At 32.2% G+C, this 26,139-nt stretch overlaps 1 protein-coding gene across 11 annotated transcripts in view; it reads left to right on the top strand.

Moving 5' to 3' along the window:
• The window catches only part of DMD (dystrophin), a 2,654,855-nt gene that overhangs the window by 1,386,494 nt on the left and 1,242,222 nt on the right, over nucleotides 1-26,139 (top strand). For 10 of the 11 annotated variants that reach the window (XM_074391460.1, XM_074391464.1, XM_074391462.1 and 7 more), the window contains 4 exons: nucleotides 318-440; nucleotides 2,772-2,909; nucleotides 5,598-5,750; nucleotides 6,610-6,792. In XM_074391460.1, coding sequence (XP_074247561.1) covers nucleotides 318-440; nucleotides 2,772-2,909; nucleotides 5,598-5,750; nucleotides 6,610-6,792 — 597 coding nt within the window. The remainder of the gene's footprint in view (nucleotides 1-317; nucleotides 441-2,771; nucleotides 2,910-5,597; nucleotides 5,751-6,609; nucleotides 6,793-26,139) is intronic. The other variant, XM_074391461.1, reaches the window with a different exon arrangement.

Here is a 26,139-nt window from a genome sequence, read left to right as displayed (position 1 = left end):
ATACAATCAAATTTGACTTTAGAATATTAAAATTTAGCCCATTCAAATGTATATGTAAATTGACTGTTGTTGATATCACCATATGATGAATTGTACTGTCTTGCATGTATGTTCAGCTCTGGTGATGTTAAATGCTTCTTATTTGCATCCTCAGGTACTTTTCCAGTTGTATTTCAAAACCTTTCATAAAACATAATATGGAAACATAATGCATGTGATTAGTTTGGCAGCAGGAGGTTGAAAAGATGTATTTCTTTTGGTTTATGTTTCTAATAAAAAGTAATTTTGATTTAAATTAGCACTATCTTTTTTTTTAGGCCTCCATTCCTTTGAAGGAATTGGAGCAGTTTAACTCAGATATACAAAAATTGCTTGAACCACTGGAGGCTGAAATTCAGCAGGGGGTGAATCTGAAAGAGGAAGACTTCAATAAAGATATGGTAAATTGGTTGTGATAAAAGTGTGAATGAACTAGGAGTGAAAATAAATATTTGGAAGGAGATTAGATAAGTCTCCAACTGAATTTTCAGAACACATCTTACACATTTTATGATTCTAATGATTTTTATAATTGCAGAGTATTCTTGTTGACCTTTTATTACGAATGCTGAATTACTATGGTATGACAATATAGGAGCACTTATGGTTTCTGATAGCCCAGCAGTTTTCTTTTGACCTGTCCTACTTTTGAACTTATCAAGGGCAAAATGTAATTGGAAAAAGTCAAATCATAAAATGAACTAAAAATTTAATAAAATACTCAACTGTCATAGATAACTGACATTTTGTATCAGCAATGTTTTTGGTAGTATAACATTTCAATGAACAGGCAATAATGCATAATATGAACATTATTTATTACAATTTCCCACAAAGTTGTTTTACCAAATGATTGATTAGTTAGTACATTTTATGTCTGAAATGTATATAAATTCATGCTGCTTATTTCATGGGAGTAAAGAAATATGACCATGTGGGCTATTCCTAATCTCAGAATATTCTCCTTCAATCCCAACTAATTTCAAAATATCTACTACATTTCTCTTTGTCTTGAATATTTTTATATCACATCTTTATTTACTGACTTTTTTTTTTCTGTCTTCACCCTCCTTTCACAATTTTTTTTTCTGTCTTCCACTGCCATCACTTCTGTGGCATTCTTAACCTACACATTTATCAGAGCTAAAGACTTCTCAGACAATGCTTGAAAGTAACATCAGAAAGCAATATATAAATTTTAGATAATAAATATGTGAAGCAATAGGAAAACTATTCCTACCAATATTAGTTCCCACTTCCCGGAGCTGCCTCAATCAGTACTCCCATGTAAGGGGTTTTAGTGGCCTTGCCAACTCAGCTTATGGAAAGAAAAACAAGAAGAGGCTTTCCAAGATGCTGAGTTACAACAATGTCTACTTCAGGTCAAAGAAGAAACCAGAGGGCACCGAGATGAAAAAAGTATTGCTTACCTCTTGGGCTGACCACCACCTCTGCCCTAAAGCACTCAACTGGTATAGGGAAAAAAGTGAAGTGTTTTTTTTTTTTTTTAAATTTTGTGTTTTTATCCTCAGCCCTAAAAAATGCTAGATACTTTTAAAACACACTTTAAAATAAGTCTTTTAGAGACTATAAGTATATAATATGTCTACTTATGATAAGTATGTAATGTGTCTATATGATGCTATACATTTCTTCAGATTATTGACCAATCTCTGACAAAAGTAATCCCATTCCCCCTATATAAAATGAATAAGTCCTGAGTTGTGTGTTGCCATTCAAGTATGCATTATAGATATAAATATATAACATCTAATTCCATGAATAGTAATACACACATACAAATACATGTGACTTTTGAAATTTGCTTATTATTTGTTTCCCTTATCTCATCAGTGTACCTTGAGTGCCATTACATGGTGAGACACCTTGATAGAATGCTTGCACAGTCTAAGTTGAAAGGAAACTAAAGGTGAAAAATCACATGGTCATATATGTAACTATATCAGACCAGCATTTATTAAAAACATTTTATTTCTATGTCAAGAAAGTTAAGATATTGTTTCTGTAGTCTAAAGAACCAAAATGTCCATTGAAAATGTTTAAAGCTATTTTCCAATCCATATTTTAATATGTATTAGATTGTATTTATTTAAAATTGACAGGCATATATGACATTTTAGAAATTATTTGATGATAATTTAACACATCATTTCTGCTAATATCCTGATATTTCTGCTAATATTGGGCATATAGTTTTCAGAAATGAAGTAGGAATTACTAGACAGGAATTAGTGTACATTAAAAACAAAATGTTTTCATGTAGTTGTATGTTAATATATTCAGATTTGTTATCTCACAGTCACTAATATGAATCTGTATTTCTTTGTGAATCAGTTAACATAAATAAGATTAGTTCATTTCTCTAATTTTTTAATTTCTAGAACTACATTAAAAATCAAAGCCAAAAGAAAACTTTCACAGCAACTCATGACTGGTCTGATATTATGAGGTACTACACTCCCCCATCTTTCTACACATGCCCATAAAAATGTGTTCTTTAGAACTAGATGGGAGGAAACTTAATTATTCTGAAACCAAAAATACAAAATATAAAAGAAAGGCTATGAGCACAGTATCTTATAATAACATTCCATGAAAGTTTTAAATTGAATTTTTTGTGTGTGTTTAAATAACATGTTTTATTATCTCTGTTAACAATGTACAGCTTTTTAAAAACCAAAATGAAGACTGTACTTGTTGTTTCTAATCAGAATGAAGACAATGAGGGTACTGTAAAAGAATTGTTGCAAAGAGGAGACAACTTACAACAAAGAATCACAGATGAGAGAAAGCGAGAGGAAATAAAGATAAAACAGCAGCTGTTACAGACAAAACATAATGCTCTCAAGGTATTAGAGCTAAAATTATAATATACCTTGCCTGTATTCTTTTTCATATATAGGGTAAAAACATATTGTGCATTAATAAAATCTGCTTAAGACTCTTAGTCATCAGAAATTGACTTTTTCTGTTCAATGTGTGTGCTTTATTTAACATTTTTGAGTGGTGTTTAATTGTGAAAGATGTGTTGCTTAAAAATTATTGCTTTTTAAAGATAGATTTTTTAAGTAGTAATTGAAAGATGGAAATGCATTCGTAGGACCTATACATTTAATTTTCTAATATGCTTTATTTTTGTAGCTACTTTTTAATGTTAACCTGCCTAACTGCAAGAATAACCAATTTACATGTATCCATTATTCCTGCTTCCTTTACTTAATTGATTTTATTTGCATTAGGTCAGAATTTTTGGTAACCTGTTACTTGTTTACTAAGCCCTAGATTCTTTTTATTTATTTATTTTTAAAACTTTATTATGCCTTTAAGAAAGTCACTCTTTGCAACTAACAATCTACAGAAGTCGAATTTCATTTATATTTCCTCAAAAACAATCTTAGTGCCCTTGAATAAGAACTGCTACTTTCATATTGAGCAGTGTAGGGTATGGCTTCAAGTACCAACATGTCTCATCTAGAGTGTGCAGGAAAACCAGGATAAACTTAATTTTTCCATGATGATATCTAGGAAGTTATTGAGATGATACTAGACATGTGGAAAGTTTTGTGAAAGAACCCTTTTTTTTTTGTATATGCTTTGCAATAATCACTATTTGCATGCATGGCTGATTTTCTAATACTGTTAATTGCTCAGCTTTTCATTATAAATCACTCTTTGCAGCTATTTAGTTATGAAGGTAGATCCATCTAGTAGGTAGATGGAGTCTGTTCTCTACATGCAAATAAGAGAATAAAACATTTCCCCTATAGTCAACCAAATAAACACTGCTGAGAATGTAATTATACAATATTGTACCTGCAAGGAATCCACAAGGAAAGTCTAATTGGCCAGCAGGTGTTCTGAAGGTAACTGCTGATAAATATAGTAAACAGAAAAGGTCTTGTTCTCGAGGGAGTACAAAAGCAAACCGTAATGTGTCTAGAAAATTGGAAAGCTATGTAACTGACACCCTTCCAACTGTGACCAAGCTTTCAGAAGTATCTATACTGGTCAAATGATGGTATGCATCCTGCTGAACAGCAGTGTTTAATGGTTATCTGGCATTCCTCTAAAGAAATCTACATGACATCTCTAAATATTTTGCATATTATACATCTCTTTGTGCTTAGGAAACAAAAGATGTTTCATATTTATGACCACCAAGCCCTTTCTCTTGGCAAAAATGTGAGTTGTGTCACAAATAAAGCATGGCTCAACTCTTATTCACGTGGCTGTATCTTATTACCTTTGAAAAAAGCAGCATTCGATCGAACTTCTCAGGAGGTTTGAAAATTCAACATAAAACAAAGTATAGCAATTTTGAAATCCCCAATTTTAAACAAACTGGACAATGAAATGTAGATCATTATTGCAAATATATGCTATAAATGATTAATCAAAATCATCAACTCTCCTTGCCAAACCAATCTATACCAACATTCAATAACTTTTTAAACCTGTCAAGTGGTTCCAGTTCCGGTCCTTATGAAATATTTTAGGGAAGGACAAAACTTTCTAATGCAATGAAATTTTAAGAAGTTTTCTGATATTTATTATCGTCTTCAGCTTGAGTTAAACCTGTGAATAAAACTCTAATTGCTACTTTCTGTAGAAATGAAAGCTGCACGCAGAGCTTGTTTATGTTCCCATTAATTATGAAATGGCATTTTGACTAATTCTATTGATCACAGAAGATATTGGATGTGCTTGTAAAGAGCATGATATTGATTTTCCCCACTGGTGATTTATTAGTTACTCTTATTTATCTCATCACATTGATTTGAAAACATGTACTTACTGTTTTCTTTTTTTCATATAGTTAATTGTTTTGTATTTGGAGCATGATTTGGTATAGTAAGATAAATTTGACTATGGAAGCATTGGAAGGAGAAGCATTTTTCTAACATATAATTTTATTATGAGTTATGCTCACAAATATGTGAACAATGGTGACTCTTCTACACATATAGCTTGGAACAGTTTATAAGACAACCAAAATGACTTTCTAATCATAAAATATTTTTGGCCTATGAGACTCTTACATAGGCATTTCTAAAAACATGAATGTATGTTGCTTGACTACATAAAGTTTTGTTGGTAAGCCCAAGGCTAAAGATGTACATTTTAGAATTTTACCTACTTTAAGTCAAATACAAATTCACTAGGTTTGTAAGTTTGTATCTAGTTAAGTCAATTGCATTCATACATTAAACTCTTTCACATAAACTACACAAAAATTAGCTCATTAAGGGTCAATTAAATATGACAAGATTTTTAAGCAAGTTTGAACATGCTAAGAGAAAATAAGTGTGTTAATAAGCTTTCTTAGGTTCTTATACATGGGTCCTGCCTCATGAATACACAATTTAATTTTGTCTTTGTGTATTTTGCATTTAAATGTGAATTTAACCTAAGTTCTATGAAAAGATGTGGGGCGCAAATTATTTTGATAAATTACTACAGCCAGAAGTGCACTATATATATATATATATATATATATACATATATTGATATTTTAATAATATCTGCACCATGAACAGGATTTGAGGTCTCAAAGAAGAAAAAAGGCTCTAGAAATTTCTCATCAGTGGTATCAGTACAAGAGGCAGGCTGATGATCTCCTGAAATGCTTGGATGACATTGAAAAAAAATTAGCCAGCCTACCTGAACCCAGAGATGAAAGGAAAATAAAGGTAATGTTGTTTTAGAATGTCAATACCAGATTTTATTATACAGTTTAAATAACTTAACCTGTGAAGATCATATTTAAAATGTTGATGTTCTTGTTTCTATTAGTGTTCTTTTTAATTTGATGCATTTCCTTGTATTGTGTGTTGTTTTCAGTAAATGTATTGTATTAAGTGTTATTCAACTGACATAATGTTGAATGAATAAAATGTTTTACTTTTAGACTATGTAAAATGATTTAAGAAATGTGATGTGTTTTCTGGTAAAATTGTAATTGACTTTGTGTATCTTTGTTCCAGATGAACTAATGACTTATCGGTATATGGACGACTTCTTACTCATGTTAGCACATTCATTTCATCAGAGCATCTTCACACATCAGTGTTAAATCTCTATAGATTTACTTGCATATTGTCTAAATATGTTTTTCTGTTATTATTTTATACTTTTTATTTTGCTTCATTCTCTGTTGATTTCCTCAAACCCTTAAAAAGAAATAAATAACTTATTCACTTACCCTCTAAATTATATTCTATATGGATGGTCCCTAATAAATAATGAATAATCACCCCAAATTTATTCAAATCCCAAGACACCAGAGGAATTTAGAAGAAAGAAAATGTTAGACCAATTTTATTGTTTTCTTAATTAGAATATCTAAAACCGAGCATTCAAATGATAACTCAAATAATATTGGATTATTGGGTGAGGATGACATTCATACCTTCCATATTTGTAAATTTCCAAGGATGACAATAAAGGGGCAACAGCCTTTGAAATTTCTGAGAGAAGTATTTGCTGCTTGCAAGTCGGTTGATGTGGTTAGCTAACTGCCCTGGGCCCTGTATTGGTTTTGCTCAATAGGAAATTGATCGGGAATTGCAGAAGAAGAAAGAGGAGCTGAATGCAGTACGTAGGCAAGCTGAGGGCTTGTCTGAGGATGGGGCCGCAATGGCAGTGGAGCCAACTCAGATCCAGCTCAGCAAGCGCTGGCGGGAAATTGAGAGCAAATTTGCTCAGTTTCGAAGACTCAACTTTGCACAAATTGTGAGTTGTTACTGGCAAACCCACGTATGTGTTTGCAACTACTACTCTATTAACAGAGGCCTACTAATAAAAAAGAGCAAAAAATCTGGGTGCAATTTTAAACTTCTAATGTACATTCTGAAAGTGAGTATTTTCCCTCACTTTGGGCTTCTGTAACACTAGTGCTTAATTTTGCAGATTAAAACCACAAGAAATTAACAGATAATAGGAAAACCCCTTTATCAAAAATGAAAGTACATCTTAATTTTTTTTGCTACATCATTCATAACATTGGCAATGTTAATTTGTCAATTTATCATACATTTACTTCACTTCAATGTCTAATTCAGAAAATATGTATTGCTTTCCTGAGATCATCCCATGCTGATTTTACTTTCTTAATGTATACATGATAAGTAATAAATATTTTGTGGTACATCTTATGTCAACCTGGATAAGCCATTATCTCATTGACTTAAAGAATAGTAGCTTAGTCCTCATACCTGGCTTAACTACTTAATGGGTTACAATGGTCATGAAAGAACTGGATGCCTAGTAAGATGGTTGGTAATTGATTGCAGATTGAACAATATCAAATAATGTTATTACTGAAATGTTACCAATCAAAACAAAAAGGAATGACTGCTCTTCTTTCAAACAACTGAACGGAAAGTGTTTGATTCTCTCTTTAAAAAGGCAATTCAAAATTGTTAGCTTGATCTTAGTTCTTTATTTGTAATAGGCTATAAACCACAGAGATTTTCTGACAGGTACATTTTTGTTCCTATTATTAACTCTTATAAAATGAAGAGGAATGATCGTCATCTATAATTATACAAGAAAGGACTCCTCATAAAACCAAGATGTCAAAGTCTGGAAAATAAGGCTTTATAGATATGTCAGGTTGAATTATATGAAATAAACAGTTATTCAACCATTTTGCCCTATGCAAATAACAATTGCATAGGGTTCAGCCCATATGTGAGATTTCTTGGGAACTTCTTCTGTGATATTGTCAGTTACATTTAATTTGGTGTATATTTTAAAATGTCAGAGGCAATTACCATAACTTTATTTTATAAACATATAAGGGAAATACATTGCATATAATTGTGACTTCTTTTTATACTTCAAGAAAATTCATAAATACACGGTTTTCTGTTAAATACCTTAAAGTTTAATAGCAGCCGAATATTCCGAGCAATTGGAAGAATATAAGCAATATTGAAACCATATCGCATATGAAATCTAATTCTACCTGATTGAATGTTTCAGCTTATTATCCTTCATATTAGATGTTATGAACATAAAGTGTCAATAACTCAGCCTTATACTAACAGCATGCCTGTGTCTGCAGACGCAAAATGAAGTGAAAGATTAAGGCAATCATAAAGAAAATTCTGGTAATATAGTTTCACCTCAATTTAATGGATCATTCAAGGGGAGGTCCTTTGCTTTGAATTATCTGACTACTAACTCATTTCACCATTTCGATTTTCCCAATGTCTTGACACACCCAATATACTAGTTTAAAATTTGTTAGAAACTAATCAAGTTACTAATAATGCTTTATAGATAAATAGGCACAGGATCAAAAATCTCCATAAACTGCTTACTTAAAATGCCATTGTGTCCCTATTGATAGCAGGCTCTTTCAACAAATATTTGTACAACACAATGATTGGTGAAATAAAGGAAGTATATGTGAACCAGAATAATTTTTTTAAATGTAGTAAAATTCTAGGATATATTTTCCTCTTAACTATTTTTTCTTTATTTTTGTATCCTAAAGATCCAAAATTCAGAATGAGAGGGGGGCAATTTATGTGTTAACTCTTAATTATCCATGATAATAAAGTAATCACAATCTGTATGAAGAATAATCAATTTAATATTACAGTTATAGTTGGCATTGGATTTTAATTAGGACTGAAGAATGATTGATAGAGGATAAGTTGGTATATAGGTAGATAAGTAGGTAGATAGGTAGATGGATGTAGAAATATTCAAGATGTGTCTTTATACTTTACCAATTGTTAATGCATTTTAAAACAATTTCACTGTGGCCACTGATTAGAGTTATCTTTCCCAATTCTTATGCACTGGAGTCATTTGAGGTAGTCACAATAAGCAGCTTAATGAAAAGTAGTATTTGATATAACTACAATGCCTCTGACGTAGCACAACTTGCCATAGCTTAAAATTTCTTACTTCCCCCTGTATTTTCCTTCTCTAATTCTTACATTTTTATTTTCACAACTCTCCCTTTCTGTTTTTTCTAACTATAAACTCTGGGTTTAAAGTTAATCTTTCATGTCTACAGCAACAATTTGAAATAGTAAGCAGTATTCTTAAAGTGCTTAGTATGTGAGAGCTGAGTGATTGCAAAATGAAAAATTAAATTTCCTTATTTCACAGATTAAAAACTCAAAGAAATGCTAAACAGTGTGTACAATTAAGGCATTTAGGGGACTCTGTCAATGTCAGAGCTATATATGGTAGTAGTAAAGCTCAGAAAAGGACTGAGACTTTGAAGGAACAATGAAGAGGTAGCACCCAGCCACTCAGGAATGCAAACCAAAGCATAGGAGAAGGTATCTGAAAATTATGGTCCTCAGGACAAACCTGGAGGCAATAAAGAAGAGACACAAGACTGGGAGAAAGCAGGCAAAAATTTTACCAGATATTCACAATGAGGAAACTCCTGCCTGAGTTAGGAATTCCAAACATTTCTAATATATTTCCTGTTGGTTTAGAAACCAGGCTTCTCGCTTAAGACCAAGCACAGACCATAAACTGAGGACAAGGAATATTCCTATAGGATGTATTATCACAGCAGTGTCATTTGGTAAAATGAACTACTGAATATACAGCCTTAAATATGAATCCCAGTGATTTTGTCTGAGTGCTGTATGATCATGGATAAACCTCTTTGGGTCTCATTTACTTCATCTGTACAATGGAGTCAAATATGTTTGTCAGGATTACATAAGGTAATATTTTTGAAACAACTGCTGTGTTACATAGGCCGAATGCATCAAAGGTTTCTTCTCTCCTTTCTGTATATGTGTTAACATTGGAAAATAGACATAATATTTAATTTTTAAAATATTTTTATAAGTCATTAAGAGAATTAAGTTCAGGTATGTACCATTTGTTTAAAATATTAACAACAGATATGTTGTTAAGTGAAAATTACAAATTTGATTCCATAGTATATAAGCAGATGCTTTTTTCTAGATTCACAGAATAAACACAGGAAATATCACACAAATCTGATGACTGTCAACGAAGGGCATGATTTTCCATAAACTGCCCCATAGATCTCTCTGGATTCTTCTACCTAAAGGTAGATTGATCTAAGAAAACAAAGGCGCTGGAAACTCCATAGTAGATAATTTTTTCTACTTTTTTATGCTTCATTGTAGCAATTGGAAAGTAATCTCAGAGAGCCCAGGCAGTTGCAACCACACAATTGTATAATGAAGATACCACCACAACCCCCAAGGCTCATGTGAAGCTCCCAAGGAAGATAAGCTTACAAAGTAAAATGATGATTATTATGAAAAAAAATTATAATCAGTGTTATCAGATGCCAAATATTATAAGGAGAATGTATACCTGAAGAATTTAGAGATAAGGGGATAATCACCAAAGGACATTAATTTTTAATGTTCAAAAATAAAAATTAAATGGGCTTTTTTTCCAGTAAGAATAGACTACTATGCAAAGGAAAGAAGAAGATTTGAAAAATCAAAGTCTAGAAATGAAAATATAATTACTGAAATCACAACTGAACTTTTCAAATAGTGGATTAATTATAAAAGAAAAATAATATATTAATTGAAAGATACCAGAGAACCTTTTGCTCTGCTGAAAGTAGTAGAGGATGTCGGGAATAGAATAAATAGCTCAAACGTCTGCCTGAAAGAAGTTTCCAGTTGAAGAAAATGAGGATTATGGGGAAGATACTATATTTTATATTAATGACTGATATTTAATAAAACAGAATACAATTAAATTTTAATGAATCCTCAAATTCAATAAAGGTCAACCAATGTGGAAAAAATAAAAACAAGTCTACCAGCCAGCTCAGAATAAAACTGAGAGCATCAGTAACCAAAAATGTATCCTAAAGGTTACTAAGGACAAAAGAACACTTACAGGATGACAATATTGATGGCAGACTTTTCATCAACAATAGATGTTAGAAGACAATGGAATAATATCTTTAAAATGTTAGGCACGTTTTCAAATACCAGGTAAATATGATTCAAGAATTCAGGCAAAATATTTTCAGACACACAACTATTTCACATACACAAAAAGTAAGAATTTCTTGTCCATTGATTTTTGCTAAAATAATTACTAAGGAATATACTTGTGTAAAATAAAGTAAAAGTGGAAGGAGAGAGCTATGTAAAGCTGTATAAAATTGTTTTCTCTATGTCAATGAGAAAATTTATTTTAAAAAGCTTATAATTAACTTCTAAAATGTGGTCATTGCCACCAAGGAAAACACAGAATTCTAGGAGATAAGTAATCTGACTGCTCCTATGCAAAGAAAGATTCTACAAATGTCAGACTTATTCTTGATAATGTCAACAAATACAAGGCTTGTGCTTTATGTGTTCAATATAAATTATTACCATTTATAATGTTTCTAGATACCAAAAAAGTGCTAAGCCTATTAAATATACATACATGCATCACCTGTCCAACAAGGGGAGCCGAAAGTACAAAAAAAAAAAAAAAAAAAGCCCACCTTAATAGAAGGAAAAAAAGAAATGTCCACTTTCTAAATATGACAGTTCCACTTGCACTGAACGTGTTATGAAATCCAATACCAAGTATATGATCTTGATGTTTAACATTTTATATTCAACAAGCTCTTATCTTGGATGTCTAATGAGCAATAGCCAAGTGAAAAATAAATGATCCACCTCCTCATCTACATTAATTGGCATCTACCAAGATCTCCAGATGTTATTAAAGTGCACTAACATTTACTTAACTCAGAAACCTAGACACCCTTCACGATTCTTTTCTCTTACAATACCATGTAAATTATTTCAACTCTTGTTGGATATACCTGCAAAATACATCAAATCACTCTTCAGTATCTGTTATAGAAATGCTAATCTACAGCATTATTATCTCTCATCTGGATTACTTCAGTAGCCTCTAGCTTCTTCTTCCAGTCTTTCCCCACTTACACTATATTCACTCTGGTGAAGGCAGAGGGTTCCTTCTAAGGTGTTAATGAGATCATATCAGGACTGTCCTGCCCATTACTCTTTAAATGAAATCCTATGATCTGCTACATGATGAAGCCACTGCACATTACTTCTGTTTCTCAAACTTTATCTCCCTTTTTGCTATTCTGTTAACATAGGGGCCTAAAGGTTTATTTTCTATACTTAAGCACAACTGATTTTATTTCCATATCAGTACCTTTGAGCATATTTTTTCTGATGGAAAATTTTTCACCTAGAATTTTGCATAGGAGCAATTAATATTTAGTAGCACTTTGATATATAAACCGGGATGTAATATAAGTATTTTTTGTTATAAAAATATTTTATATTCCCTATACTTAAATATGCAAATTGGGAGTTTAAGACTGCTGTTCAGAACATCAGTTCCTATTCCAGTTACTTCTGGAAGTAGATATACTAATGAAAGACAAGGCTTCTGGAACATAACGGTGAGGTAGTAAAGGGTGAATATGAAGAGGGTTACAATATTGTGTTGCAAAGGATAGCTTGTCCTGCAGCAGAGTAACTGTAATATGATATTTTAACAAAATTAAAGTACACATTTCCAAAATATACATGTTCTTGGAAGGCTGATAGGAAATTAACCTGGTTTGTCGTTTAAATGCCACAAGAAATGTAGTATTTAAAATAGTCCTTGGCTCCTTTGGGAGGCCAAGGCGGGTGGATCACTTGAGGTCAGGAGTTCTAGACCAGGCTGACTAACGTGTTGAAACCCCATCTCTACTATATATATATATATATATATATATATATATATATATATATATATATAAATTAGCCAGGTATGGTGGCACATGCCTGTAATCCCAGCTACTTGGGAGGCTGAGGCATGAGGATCTATTGAACCAGGGAGGCTGAGGTTGCAGTGAGCAGAGATCACACCACTGCACTCCAGCCTGGGCAACAGAGCGAGATGCCATCTCAAAAACAAGAAATAGTCCTTAAGTGAATAAATTTGTAAAATAAACACGTGTATATTGTGAATATTCTTCCACTAACTTTTTTAAGTTGTTTGAATAGTATTTTACATTCAGAAAAAGTTTTCACATGCATCTAGTTTGATCACAGTAATGACACTCTCAAGTTTCATTTTCATTGTCATTTTACAGTAGGAAAAATTAGCATAAATTAGGTTAAGAGATTTGTCGAAGGATACATCTGAGAAATGGAAGACATCAAACTTGAACTCACTTCTTTCCAAAATATGGTGGGAGTTGTTTTTAAAAAAAGAAAAAAGTTTCCGTGTTTAAACAATTTTGGTAAACCTGTAGATGAAACAAACTTTCCTTACAACATAACTTTCTAAGTGTGTTTGATATGCTAATGGATTATTACTTTGTACGAAGGCGGTGAATTCTATAGACTTGCACATCTGAACAGTTACAGCAGAAAAGGGAAATTTCATTTTAGATTGATGAAAGGTCTCCTGTTTGAGTGACGGCAAAAAAAAATGTTCTTCAGAAAAACAAAAGGGGAAATCATCACTGTATCATTATTCTTCTGTTGTTTGGGATTTCCTTAAATTTAACTGGAGATGTACAAGAAAAGTAATAACAGAACTGTTTGCCACCACCTTTTGCAAAATAATGTCTGAGCCTAGATTTAATACTCAGTTACACATTTTTATTGTATCCCATCACGTAATAAAAGCAACTCCTTTTGAGAATAAAATTAGGGGAAATATATTTTCTTTGCATAATTGCCACATAGATTTTCTTCTTTGCCTCGAAATAACCAAGATTGTCAGCTGCCAGTGAAACATCCTTGGAGAATTTGGGAACATAAGTGATTTTCTTATTTAGAGACAGAATGTTCTTTAGTAAACGGAGTTGTAAATATAAAAGACTAATAATGGTTGTTAAGGGAAATGTTGAACCAGGATGTAGCTGCTTGTAGAATTTTTCTCCTCTCAGCTCAGTTTTGTGATTAACATATCACAAGGATTAAGAAAGAAATTAGATAACATTTTATGTTTTTCTAGGCAGTTGATGATCATAATGGTTATTACTATTTCTATAGAATTTTTTGCTCTAGGGTCTAGTTGTATAGTATAATCAGTGTAGTGGTTATTTAGCAGAGACATACTCAGTGAGCATCAGCTTCAAGGAAGATGACAGACTGAGTAAATTCCACTCCTAATTTCAAATGTGTGGAAATTCTGAATAAAATATAATTTTTTAAAAGTTTTAAGTACATAACTGAGCTATGGTGGAACCTCTCTTCTCTCTATGTGCCATAAATGGTCACGTCATCTTATATGAAACTGAACCTGGATTGAGAGCCTAAAACGACTGGGAAGAAGTTTTCAAGACCTTTAGAACAAAATATATGACCTTCAGTAACGTGTAGTATAGAGATGAAAATAAAACCCCTGCTTGAGGAATAAATAAATCCCACACACATTACAGAAAAGGCAATATCTGTAAGTAATAATTGCTTAGGATTTTCAAAAATTAATAGAAATCACAATACTCAGATTGAAAAATTGAGCAAATCTCAAGCAGAAAAGATAATTTAAAAACGAAATATATGTATAGATCATCATTGTGAAATGATGAATCTGATGAATCCAAAAAAAAAAAAAAAAAAAACAAAGAGATACTTTAAATACTGCTATATTTCCTTAGAAAGTAATGGCACTCAAAATGACAACCAGTTTTAGAATGATAATAGAAGCCAGAAGATGGTAGAATAGTATTTTCAAAAACAATGAAAGAAAATTCACATAGGAACCTAGAATTGTGTACTGATAGAAAATCTCTTTCAGGAATAACACTGAAAGATCTTTTCAGACACAGAGAAACTGTTTACTAGCATAAAATTCTCATTAAAGGATATCAAGAGTGGTCTTTAAGCAGGAGAATGATTCAAGATGGAAGATTTAAGCTGCAAAAAACAGTGATGTGCAAAGAAAATGGTAAAAAATGGAAAAGTGTTAAACATTTACTATATATAAAAGTGTTTATTAAAAAGTAGAATAGAACTAAAATGCTGGACATGAAAGAAACTTGAGATTTAAGTTTTTCGTCCAGTTTACGTCCTACTTTTCTGTGTATTGTGTCTGAGTTTCCATAGGTCCCTACTTCTCTAATGCTGAAATGCCTCAGTGCTCAGTCCTTGAGCACTTGCCACTTCTGTTTATTCTGTATATGCCTTGCTGTTTTCATCCAGCCTCATGGTTTGATTAAAATCAAATTACTCTTCCCCCTCAAATGCAATGGCAGCACAGTCCTTTCAAATGTTTAGGGGAAAAAAAAATCTATGTTTGTTTGCTTTAGCCTATTCTCTACACAATAAACCAGGACAATATTTGAAAATATAAATCATATTTAAATCTGATTATAACCCTTCAATGAATTCCCATCTATTTTATGGTGAAATCTAAAACCCTTCATGAATTTCAAGGGATATCTGACCCAGTTGGCCCACTTCTTAACTCTCAGGCCTTAATACTGTACCTCTGCTCCACCTACATTGACCCCCTTCGCTACTGTTTGAACAGATCTGACATGCACCCATTGCATTGTGCTACCTCTGCCCAAAATAATCCTCCCCCATTTATCCATGTTTCATTTCTGCCTTAACTTCTTTACTCAAAAGTTTTTTTCTCATTGAATCTCTGCCTCATGTGTGTGCACACACACACACACACACACACACAAACACACACACACACTTTTTATCCATACTTTCCCCATTGATTTTTCTCAATAAGATGCTCTACCAGGCAAGTTCTCAATATTTTCTCTATTTGTCTTCTTGATTATGTAGCTCCCTACCTAGAAGTAGAGCTGCAATCCAATAATGCAAAAAACAAAACAAAGCAAAACAAAACAAACCCACAACTTGCCTTCCAACTGCTGTGTCCTTAACACCTCAAACAGTGATTAGGTACACAATATGTATTTGTTTAATTCATAAAATAAGTAATCAATAATGAATAAAGCCATTTTAAGATTCTGTTAGTGCTCGGAATGAAAACTTACAAAATTTATTGTGCATGTTAAGAATTTTATAGTAATCATTAATAGAAGTATACAATTTTTGAATAGTAGAGGAAAACATAGAAACTTAAGCTGTTAGGATAAAGCAAATAATCCAAGCAGAAAATGGAGGCTTAAGAACATTAATTGAATTCACCAAGGATATTAAGTAACTACATATATATATATATATATATATATATATATATATATACACACACACATATGAGGTTGTGTTTTCTGAATATCTCTAGTCCAAAGCCATCACTATGTATAAAATAAGATGTTCATTAGAATTATTATTCTTGCAAGGTTGAGCAAATTAACCATTTAATAAGACATATACAACATATTGCCGGGCGCGGTGGCTCAAGCCTGTAATCCCAGCAGTTTGGGAGGTCGAGGCAGGTGGATCACGAGGTCAAGAGATCGAGACCATCCTGGTCAACATGGTGAAACCCCATCTCTAATAAAAAAAAATACAAAAAACTAGCTGGGCATGGTGGTGCGTGCCTGTAATCCCAGCTACTCAGGAGGCTGAGGCAGGAGAATTGCCTGAACCCAGGAGGCGGAGGTTGTGGTGAGCCGAGATCGCGCCATTGCACTCCAGCCTGGGTAATGAGCGAAACTCCATCTGAAAGAAAAAAAAGAAAAAAAAAACACCACCATATTACTTCATGAATATTGTCTCAAATGACTGGCTTCAAGTAGCACAATGAATAAAAATATTAGAATAAATGTGTCAAACTACATTCCCTATTCACAATTAATTTATAGTTACATTATGGCTACATTAGATATATCATTGTATATTTGCTTATTTTCTGAATTAAAGTGACAATAATGGACTACAGTCATCATGCAATTTGTTGTCAAGTATATTAATAAACTTAAGAAAAAAACAACTTACAGTAATATACAGTGTCAAATTTTGCTATCAAATGGAAATTTAGTGTATTCTTTAGGAAATATTCACAGTAAAATCTATAAATTTTATATTTTTCAGAAATATTAGATATAAATACAAAATTAAGTGAATTGTTGATATTTGCAGTTTTACTATCATATAATGTTATTGATAAAAGTAAGGTAAATACAGCTCATTTTTGGCATCAGATGAAGTAACTTCGTTTGCTAATATTAGTATTATCTTCCTCTGAATGCTGCAACCTTGAAAAATTATTACATTTGATAGAACTATTTTGGAACAGTTTGTTTCTTCTGATTGCGACTATGGACATTAATGGGATGTCCATATTCCACTCCCTTTCTTAGCATAATGGAAATGATTAAAAATTGTCTTAGCATAATGGAAATGATAAATGATAAAGCAGTTATCTTTCTTGCATGATATTATAGTCATTTTGCATTATGAAGTATGCAGTACTAAATTTTTACAAAGGCTATCTATTGTCCTTATAACAGCCTAAAAATACGAAAATGTGTCAAGCAGCTTTCCTAGGATCCCGTAAAATTAGGGGCAAAGTTTCCAGAATCAAGAAGTAGTTTTACTTATTAATACAGTTTTGTCGATGTTTTTTTGGTGGTCGGGGTACTGATAGTGATATTGTTTTATTTCATTGGTTTCTTCCTTCATTTGTTAATTTTTAATGGGAACCTCCCAATAATGGTGAGGATGCAGTTAAATAGTGACTCCATACACTTGCTGTGAGTCTAGAAAGAAATTCAAGTTTTATTTTGAATACACTGAATTGGTATTTCTTTATTTGAATAAACATTTATCTAGTGCCTCCTATGTGCCAGACAACACAAAACGTAAAATAACATTGGCAAATCCATTGCAATCATACAAAAGATTTGATATTTGATAAATATAACTCATACAATGAAGAGAAAAAAGAACAAGAATTTATACACAACAATTTGACCTCCGTTTGCAACACAACAATAAAAAGTGTAATTTTCTCCAATCTAAATTTGCTTTGAAAATATGGAGCACCAGCTGGAAGGGAGCTCAGATGGCTTCTGCAGTGAGATTGGAAATATCCTTCTGAGCATGTCCAGAACAACTGGTTAAAAATAATTAAATCACTTACACCATCTGTGAATCATTCTGATTCTTCAATGATTACTTAAGACTCTCATTGTATGGAACATATTCTGAGAACAGATGAATAAAATCAATTCAAGTGTATATTGTTTTCCACTTTGATTTTCACTAAATAAAAAGGATTATAATGCTTTCAACTTTGCTAAGTTATCTGATAATTCTCCTGTCCTCCTTTATAATCCAGTTGCTTTTGAAATATTAAAATATGTTTAAAATTTAGTTTTATGAATGATACAAATTTATTCACAGAAAGTTTATTATGTAACATGATTTTGCTTAAAAACATTCCATATTTTTACCCTTTATTTAATCTTTTGAGGATAGTTTAGCACCCATTTAGTAACAGACAGCTAAGATAACTAAATGGAAGTCCGAGTTGATTGCATTCTCAAATTTAGCACCATATGCTATAATTATGAGCAGTTTTAAAAATTCTTAAATAGCTATTTTAACACATGTAAAACAGAGAAAAGCTATATTTAGTGGTGACTAACCCATGGATGAAAGATGCATGGATTAAATATAATCCAAGTGTCCGTATCTGTACAAATATAAGATGTTCAAATAATTTGGAGATATTGTTAACTGTTTTTCTGGATATTGGTGCATGGGTGCTTATTGCCAGAATAAATTAATTGGTGAGAGTTTGAGAAGATCCCTAATTTTCCATAATAATTAGTGCTTTCTTAGTTAATAGACTGAGTGATGAAAAAAAATGAATTACTTAACAAATAGAGTTATCCATAACATAAAACTCCATTTGTGACCCGTGTAAATCTCAAGATGTGTTAACTGATTAGCATCTAGACGATCACAAACACATGAAGCATGAATAATATCAGTCACTATACTTTTGTTTCTTGCCTCATAGATATACTCAACTATTTTGTATGTGGAAAATTAATTTGATACATCTAGTCCTCTTCATACGTTGGCCTCCCTAATGGGAAAGGGTCTCTTTAATCGACTGCCGCAAAGCCCTCCTCTTCCTTAAACTTGCCAAAATGTCTTCTACCTTAGGTCATTGCAATTATGTTTCCTTTGACTTGGGCCCCTATTTCTCAATATTTCCTTGCTGGTCTGCTGTCACATTGCAGAATGCAGAGTGAACATTGTCTGCACAGGTGGCCCTTCCTTCAGCAACCTGTGTGATGTTGTTCATACCATCCATTCTACCCTTACCATCATACTATAGAACATCACTGACTTGTTTCTGTTTCCTATTATTAGAATACAGGCATGATGAAGGGAGGACTCTATTCTGTTTTGTTAGTTACTATTTCCCCAAGACACAGAGTGTATCACAGAGCAGGTATTTAATAAAAATATGTGGAATGAATGATTGAATGAATGAATGTATAACATCTTCCCATAGAATTCCCTGCAGTTTCAGAGTGGATTGTTCTGTATTTTTATGTCAGTGGTATCCTAATGCCAGTCTGCCATAGTCCAAAAGTTTTCAATGGTCCAAAAGAAGAAGAAAAAAAAAAGTTTTTTTTTAGCTTTTCATAAAGCAAAGTTTTTAATTCGAGAAGTGTCTTTCTTTCAAAATTATGGCTTTCAACAGTTTTGGAAGTATAAAAATGGCTTTTTTTTTTCTTATTTTGTTACAACGCCCTTTATTAGAAAAAGTAAAGGGTAGAGCTTTTGTGATGTTCCCTAATAGTTTATTTTTTTATAATATTGTCATTGCCTATGAAATACAGAGTCTGTAAATCACCAACTTAGAGAAACTTATTTACATGAAGGGACACTATTCCTGCTAAGTTTCTATATGGTTTGCTTGAAGTTTTAGAATGAGGAGGAGAAATCATGAAAACCATCAACTCCTATTTGTATGGCCTGTTGGGCAAAAAGTACTGGCCCCATAACAATTATCCACTGGAATAATAATATTGAATTTATTTTGTCATATGTGAGGAACAAATACAAGAAAAAATATACAAAAAAAAGTAGAATTAGGGTATTATAACATTTGTCTAATGTAGTTCAGCATTAACACAAATAATAAAGGTACCAAATGGTATTTGCTTGTTTATAAATATTTTCATCCTCTGGATTTGAATTTATTTTTGTTTTGGTGGTATAAATAACTCAGTATCATTTCTTGAAGATATCTGGAATCCAAAAATAAATTAGTTTACTTTTAAACAGAAGTATTACATTTTCTATCCTTTTCATAATTGAAAACTGAATGCAGGAAGATAAAAACTTAACAAATACAATACATTAATGTTATGCATGCTTTTTTCACATTCATTTCCCAATAAACATAATGACTAATAACGTAATTATTTGTGATTGACAAAAGACTCTAACGTTCATCATGTTAGTTATTCTTTTTATAAAAAAAATAACTGGTTTGGATACAAAACTAGGCAAATTAAATCTGTATTCTGAAAAGTTTCAAGAAGTTAAAAGTTAAAGGGTTTTTTTTTATTATTTGATAAAATACTTCATTTCTGTTGTAGTTGCTTTTACAAAGAGGTTGTGGGGAAGAACAGATATGTCCAACTTCTCAGTTAATTACCTTTTCAAAACATATGATCTAAATAGAGGGAAAATTGATTGTGTGAATATGATTTTTTATAGTTAAAACTTGTAAATTCGATGGACAGAACAGTATAATTTTATATTGAAATCCTTGCCATGGGAAAATACAGTGACAGTTATTTCCTGGAACATTGACAGAGAACAAGCTATTTTAAGAGAAACTATCTTGATTGTAAAGTAGAGCACATTAATCCTAAGGTGTCATTAAATTCACAAAACTTTAAAAAAAGAATTGAGCATAATCTTTGGTAAGAGAAAAATGGTTTTGTTCAGTGACTATTATCACATTTTGCAAAGTTATTTATAACCTGGTGAAGTATGTTATTTTGGGAAAATAATATTAAATACAACAATTTCTATACACACAGCAGTGCTTCATTTATGTAGAGGTCAGATGGAATCATTTTAATTTACCTGGAACACAGCAAAGAATCAGGAAAGGAGTGGAACAAAAGGTCTCTGGATTCCCAAAATTGATTTTTTAAAGTTTGTGAAGTCCAAACCTTACTTATATTCCATTATGAGATGACTTTTCAAATTCAGTTTTGGAGATTCTTTTTATAATTTTGCTGTGATTAAAGAGGTAATTCTAATAAACTTAATTATCTTGTCTTTCTGCCTCTAGTAGCTTTGAAGCCAAAAAGCGACTGAAGGAATAAATGACTGAAACTGGAGATAATAGCTGCAGCCTAGTAGTGAGGTGAAAAAGAACATATATATGAGAAACAATACATATTTGGGGAAACAATTTAGCACAGGGCAACTCAGGTGAGAGAGTGAAGGATGGAGGAAGAGAGACACAGACAAAGAACAAATGATTTATGTTTATTATCATTTAATTTCATTTTATACTTTTGGATAATATTATTTTAATAGTATATTCATAAAGTTAGGTAAAGAAACCTTTTTTTCTTTTTTTGGAGATGGAGGCTCACCCTGTCATCCAGGCTGGAGTGCAGTGGCATGATCTCAGCTCACTGCAACCTCTGCCTCCCAGGTTCAGGTGATTGTCCTGCCTCATCCTCCTGAGTTGCTGGGATTAAGGCACCCGCCACCACACCTAGTTATTTTTTTATTTTTTATTTTTAGTACAGACAGACAGGGTTTTACCAGATTGGCCAGGCTGGGCTCGAACTCCTGACCTGAAATGATCTGCCCACCTCGGCCTCCCAAACGGCTGGAATTACAGGTGTAATGCCATGGTGCCCAGCCCAAGAAATCTGTAATATCTTACCTACTATGTGCAAAAGGATTTAATACTTAATGTCACGTGGCATATGTTCTTCCTAAATCACATACTACTGCTGCCAGGTAACTTATACCTCTATCTATACTTTCATCTGAGGGTGCATATGTTCTCATAAGTGTATTCATATATGTTACACATATACTAATTTATGTAGCTATGCTGTATGTTATATGCTATTTACATCTATTAAGTTACTTTGCGAAATGTACCCTTTGGCTTTGAAAAAAATACCTGCTGGACTCATCAAGACGATGATTTATGTAGTTTATTCTCCATCTTTTAGTCTAGTTCCTAAAGTTGTGTTTTTAATTGCCTACCTTGTATTGCAGGCATATACAATTATTGTGACTATTTCAAAGGAGAATAGAATGCAGGGTTAACTCTTAAACTTGTTATTTGGAGTTTGGTCAGATAATTTTGTAAATGCTATTACCAATATATCACAATGTTACTACTGTCCTTTCTAATTAAGGACATACACATAAAAATCGTCTAATGTGTCCGGCCAAAGAGGAAAACTTCAGGTTAACAAAGTGACTTCAAAAACACGGGGAGAAATGAAGCAATCATTTCAAATGCAAACAAAAAGCTGCCTTTTTGTGGATTATTATATCCTTAGCTAAATGTTACTTTGGCTTGGGTATTTTTCTCATTAGTAATACTTATTTAATTAGTTGCTTATAAATGGAGTACTTAAGATCAGTTAAAATAGATCTAATATTAGATGCTTTCACAAAAGAGTGCTGTTAGCCTTTGGCTGTTAAGTTTCCTCACCTCCAGCAATCTCAGGCACCTAAAAATAATTCTCTTGACTTCATGAGAAGCAGCAGCCACCAGTCTTTGCCAGGACTCTTCTGTCAATTGGGTATGCAGTGAGGGGCACCAACATTGTTTTAGGTGATGATGTAAAACTGTTTCAAAATGCTTTCATTCTGCCTTATGTATTTTGTCTTGGTCTATACTTCCATAATATTGGGAGCCAGTTAGTGGTACATGCCTTCCTACAGCTTCAATAGAAGCAAGGAGTCTATTATGAACAATAAAGTCAATTAAAAGGGGCCATGCCTACTGATAAATGTTACATAAAAACGCTTTTCACCACTGAAATCTATATCTTTTTGTTTCTACTCTTTAGTGATAGTTCAGAGCTCTGCGTGATTATTTTAAATGTGTTACACTATTAGTTTAATAGTTTAATTAATACAAAGGTAGATTGAGGAAACTTTACGACTCTTTCTTGCTTCTGCTGATTCTTCCTCCACTGAAGGAAAAAAAAATGTTTACACTTTAGTCTTATCTTTTTGTACTATATTCCACATACAATTCATTCTTACCAATGAATAGCATATATATATTTCACTTTTTAAAAAACATTGCTTTATTCTGTGTATTATTTTGAATATAATTGTCAATTAGAAACTTTTTCCCAGGTAAGGTATACAGATCTTTTGCATTTTCCATAAAAGTCTTAGAAGATGAGTCAAAGTTATTCTATTCTTCTACATTTCTGTATTATAATATTTCTATTAGAAAAGGTAACCTGTAAAATCTTCATTTTTGATCCTTTTAAAAAGTTTTCTCGGTGTATATATGCTTATTAATCCCAGTAAAATAGGAGAATATGCTTTTTCCTTTGTGCACAAAATACAGATCAAATTTAGCTTGTTGTCTCAAAACCACCTCTATTCTTGTTTTATTTTTTGTCTATTTTAATCTAACAAATTGTAGAAGAGGTGTATGTAAGGGAACAACTACAGCTATGATTTTTTCATATTTTCTTTTTATTTCTACTAAATTACCTTAGGTAGAACTCAACCAAATGTTTGGGACATAGCAATTAATGACTACTGTACTTTGGGAAGAAGTATGATTTTTATCATTACAATGGTTCTCCGGGACCCATTTAGTGATTTTTGGCCTTGAATTACACTTCATTTGATACTATTATTTTGACCTTCACCTTTTAAAAATTTGTTTCCTAAATCATGTCATTATATAATGCAGCATTTTGACCTTGTTTTTCTATGTTTCTTGTAAACAGCCTATAGATGGAGTATGCATTTTAAACTTGTTAGAGTCTTTTTATTTATACAAATATTTTTACATCTTTATGGGATACATGTAATATTTTGTTACATGCATAGAATGTATAATTATTAAGTCAGGATATTTAGGGTATCAATCACCTCAAGTATTTAGCATTTCTCTGTGTTGAAAGTATTTCAGTTCCTCTCTTCTAGGTATTTTGAAATATACAATACATGGTTTTTGACTATAGTCACCCTACTCTGTTGTCAAACATTAGCATTTATTCCCTCTTTGCAACTGTATGTTTGTACCCTGTAACCAACCTCTCTTCACCCATTCCGTTCACCTACACTCTTCCCAGCCTCTGGTATCTATAAAGACAAATGTGACATGTTCTTACTAATATGTGCTTATGGAGATACAGAATAGAATGATAGATATTTTATCTTTAGATTAGAGATTTTAACCAACTTTATTTTTATTATAATAACTCTTACTACGGTATACCTTGTCATATTGATGGTCATTAATTTTAATTCCTTGTCATATTGGTGGTCATTATTTTATCATACATTTTATTTACTCTTATTCCTTGTGTATAATTTTATAAATCGTCATCTTCACTGCACTCTACTGCATCTCGTCCCCCACTTATAGGTAACTTATGAGTTACGCTTTGTGTTTGCATTTTGCTAGTGCTGTTTCCTCTTTTAAGCAACAATTTTAAGCCTCTATTTCTGTAGTGTTACATCAAAATTAAATAAAAACAATGCCCTCATCACCAAGATGATTTACTTGGCCAACACCTCATTATTTTCAATCAAAGGCAAAATCCTTTAAAAGTTAATGATTTATAATTTTATTTCCTAGCTACTGTTGTTTTCACTTATTGTATCACATATCTAGTTTAAGAAGTCATGTGATTTCTTAAATTATACTCACACTGTTATTTCATAAAATTTGACCAAAAACCACACAAGGTTTATTTCTTATTACTATTTTTTTGTATCCCTTATATCTCCTTGTTTTGACACTTTATTATATAGCCATCCTTCAGTATCTGTGGGGCATTGGTTTCAGGACTGCCCCACAGATATCAAAATCCAAGTATGCTCAAATTCTTTATATAAAATGGTATGGTGTTTGCATATAACTGTGGACATCCTCCTGAACATTTTAAATCATCTCTAGATTATTTGTAATACCCAATATAATGTAAATGCTATATAAATAGCCATTATGCAGTATTGTTTAGAGAATAATTGCAATAAAAATGTCTGTACGTGTTCAGTGTAGACAAACCATTCATATATTTTTGCTAATATGTTCGATCCATCGTTGGTTAAATCCACAAATGTGGAAGCCATGGATACAGAGGGCCAAATGTACTTCATTTTTAATTTGGTTGGAACACTTGAGAAATGGGCCTGATAAAATCACGAAGGATGTAAACTTTGTAAGCCTTGTATTTTCAAAATGATCTTTACTTTGCAGTCATCCTGTTAGATTTATTGGGTAGTAACAGCGTTCTTAAATATCTTTCCTCTTGTTCTAGTAGTCTCTGTGAGTTATGAACAATTGTCTTCTAGTTTCCATTGTTTTCTAGTTTCAGCTGTTTTCTAGCTACCATTGTGGTCAGCGTAAAGTCTGACTCTAGTCCAAATATCATTTCTTTGTATTTAACCTTTTTGCTTTCTCTCAAAGTCTAAAGATGCTCTTTGCCCCATCCCTTTAAGTGCAGAAATTCCATTAGGATATAATTTAAAATGTTTCAAAATATGTGTCTCTATTTATTATTTTATTTTATTTTATTTTTGAGGCAGGGTCTTGGTATTGTCCAGGTTAGAGTGCAGTGATGCAATCATAGCTCACTGCAGCCTCCAACTCCTGGGCTCAAGAGATCCTACTGCCTCAGCCTCCCAAGTAGCTGGGACTACAGGCAATCACTAGCATGGCTGGCGAATTTTTTAAACATTTTTGCAGAGGTACTGTCTCACTATGTTACCTAGACTGGTCTTGAACTCCTGAAATCAATCAGTCTTCTCACTTCAGCCTCTTAAAGTGCTGGGATTACAGTTGTGAGCCACCTCTTACTCTTTAATTCTTTTTTGTACTTGGGTACCATTTTAAAATAACCAATTAATATTAATAACTTCTTTAGCTCTGGAAATCTATTGTGATTTTTTTATTTATTACAAATCTTCC

The sequence above is a fragment of the Saimiri boliviensis genome, chromosome X (assembly GCF_048565385.1).
Source record: "Saimiri boliviensis isolate mSaiBol1 chromosome X, mSaiBol1.pri, whole genome shotgun sequence".
NCBI lineage: Eukaryota > Metazoa > Chordata > Mammalia > Primates > Cebidae > Saimiri > Saimiri boliviensis.
The sequence above is the reverse complement of the archived record's forward strand: the minus strand, read 5'-3'. Positions and strand labels throughout refer to the sequence as shown.